Below are 2,973 nucleotides of genomic sequence, written 5' to 3'. Positions count from 1 at the left end.
CTATAGTGGAGGAAATTGTGGCTAAGAACATTTCTAGGTACGAGATGATTTTAAAATATACTTAGCCATATTAAACATAACTATATATTACACCCAATATTTTATAATATCAGCTACTGATGACTGGGTAATTGATGTCTATTAGTCCTAAAATTGAAACCTCCAAACACATCCAAAGATAGTAAGATATATTATAGCACCATGCTTAGTTAAGGTTGTCTTATCACAATTAATAACATACCCAGTGTGAGAAATTAACAAGTGCCAAATGCTCCTAAAAATCACATTGCACACAAAAAATATTATAACCATTGTTTTACACTTGATAAATCTATAATTTCTGGAGAACAGAAAGGAGAGTGTACTCTGGACATAAATCAAGATTTCACATCTTCATACAATAAACTTAGGATTTTATTGCCTGATACCATTATAAATGGTTTGTTTGTTTGTTGCTAAGCGTAAAGCTACACAATGGACTATCTGTTCTGTGCCAGAAACAAATACCAAATCCTGTTGTGTTTTTTTAGCAGTGTTTAAACTTAACACTGCACTACTGGAGAGCCATTGTAAATGAAAAGTTTCTTTTGCTTATATTATCCGTTAACTTGTAAATCATTTGGCTGATATCAGGTTTATGAGAAAGAGCTGGCTGATAGTGTTAAAACTAACAGCAAGGATTTTTTTTTTTTTAAGTATGTTTAAGGTAAGCAAAATGTTATAATGGAGATTGGTCCTTTAAAGGATGTTCCTGGCAAGACTTTCATTGTAGACTTTGAGAAGGCTAAGATTTTAAATATTCTCTTCTGTTTGTACAAAAGAAGATACAATGTTCTTCACCATAAGCATTCAATGGGAAATACTGGACTCGACATGAATCATGTAGATATTAATCTTTTGGTGGTACATAGAAAGTCAGAGATCAAAAGTAAATAGAGCACTAGGACCAGAGTCACTATACAAGGTTTTACCTCAGGATTCTAAAGGAGGTCAAAGATTAGATATACAAACCTCTCTCTTTCATTTTTAATAGGTCAACAGAATAGGTGAGTGCTCGAGGATTGGAAAGTTGGTGGTATTATAGGCCAGTTATTCTTACTTCTGTAGTGCAAAAAATTCTGAAATGTGATATAAATGGAAGTCAACATAAATTCACCAAAGGAAAACCTTGCCTCTAACACGTCTTTTGTTTTTAGGATTTTTTAAAAATATGTTCAAGGTAAGCAAAATGTTATAATGGAGATTGGTCCTTTAAAGGGTTTTCTTGGCAAGGGTTTCGCTGTAGACTCTGAGAAGGCTGATTTTAAATAATCTCTTCTGTTTGTGCAATAGAGGATACTATGGGAAATACTGGACTTGACATGAATCATGTAAATATTAATCCCTTGGTGGTAAATAGAAAGAGAGGTAAGGTTGTAGATTACTGTGGTTAGATTTTCAAAAAAGCTTCCAATAAGATACCACACAAAAGATCAGCAGAGAAAATCACATCAGTTGGTTTAAATAAATGGATTGTAGGATGGTTATTAATGCAATCTGGTTAAACTGGACCTTTGTTGATAGTGGAGTATGTCAGAGATCAGTGCTTGCCCCTTTGCTTTTTTGTTTATATTAATAGCATTGATATGGCATAATTAATAAATTAGTAAAAGTCACCAATGGCTATATATTCTTGAGTATTTCTAACTGTATTAAGAATGTTGAGATATTACAGAATGACTTGGATTAATTGGTAAGTTTGACAAATAACCTTTAGTTACAGAAAATGCATTTGGGTCTTTGGGCATAGGTGCAATATTGATGAGAACCAATTCAATAGAAGAAATGGATCTTGGTCTAGTGATGAACAAGTCACGCAAACCATTGAGACAAGTGCTTTACTACTAACAGCAAAGCTAATGGAACTTAAAGGTGTATTTATAAACATTGGTTAAAATTTATAAAATAATGATCTTTTTACACAAGTCACTAGTTGGGCCTCACTTGGGATAATGTGTAAAGTTTTGGACTCCTCATGTCAACACTCTTCTGGCTTTTCAAGACTTCTTAAATATCTAATGATTTTTTTTATCTTCTTTCAATCTTTGGATGAACCTGCTAGTAGTTTTTCAGCAAAAACTGTTTATGCATTAAAATAATTACACTATTATCCATTCTTTACACTGAGTTAATATCACACTGCTGTCAGTGTGAATTAATAAATACACATGCAGAATCATAAATGGAAAAAAAAAAAACCTGCTGAAAATTAAATAAAATACACTGTACGATTTGGAATCAAAGTGTTTCATCCATATTGCACTTAACTTAGTTAAATCTTACTTTAGTTCGTACCATAATAGTTTATGAAAATTATGATACATAATACCTAAACTGCTAAAGCCCTAGACCACTACTAAGTTTAAAGTACTATGTATATCATATTCTAGCTGGCCTCATTAGCCTTGGTAATGGGTGAAAGGTCTCATTTGCACTAGATATAACAGATGTAGTGCGGCTAACATGAGATAATGATATTTACTATCACGCATGGCTTCTCAGAATTGCAAAATAAATCTAGATACTCAAAAGTTTCAGATTTCTGAAATTTCGGCTATAGTAATTTCAAACTTCAAATTCTATCGTAAATACTAAAAAGTGTACATTTAACAAATCAATGAATTTTCAGAAAATCTTACCAAAACCTAAGAAACACATAAAAAATAAAACTATAAAACGATGCAGAGCTCTTGTTGGGTCACAAAAAGATGCTGCACTACAACAATGGTCTTCGTTTGTGCTGTCTTCACTATAATTTCCTGAAATATTCACAGAAACCCGCGTTTCTGATAGAAGAGGGGTTCTTTCTTCTTCTGTCATTTTACCGCTAGTATTGCTCTCCACCAATTTAAATTCAGGTTTAATGCTTATACAAAAATTACAAATTAGGTTAGTCAAAGTTCAAAATGACCTAAACTTCCTATCACGTGTGAA

At 32.4% G+C, this 2,973-nt stretch overlaps 1 protein-coding gene across 1 annotated transcript in view; it reads right to left on the bottom strand.

The window, feature by feature from the left end:
- The window catches only part of LOC106460271 (major facilitator superfamily domain-containing protein 1-like), a 25,114-nt gene extending 22,141 nt beyond the window's left edge, over positions 1-2,973 (bottom strand). Inside the window, 1 exon segment of the mRNA XM_022386948.1 lies at positions 2,679-2,973. Coding sequence (XP_022242656.1) covers positions 2,679-2,859 — 181 coding nt within the window. The 5' untranslated portion in view covers positions 2,860-2,973.

The sequence above is a fragment of the Limulus polyphemus genome, unplaced genomic scaffold (genome assembly GCF_000517525.1).
Source record: "Limulus polyphemus unplaced genomic scaffold, Limulus_polyphemus-2.1.2 Scaffold738, whole genome shotgun sequence".
In the NCBI taxonomy this organism is placed as follows: domain Eukaryota; kingdom Metazoa; phylum Arthropoda; class Merostomata; order Xiphosura; family Limulidae; genus Limulus; species Limulus polyphemus.
Note: the sequence above shows the minus strand (reverse complement) of the source record. Positions and strands in the feature narration are given on the sequence as shown.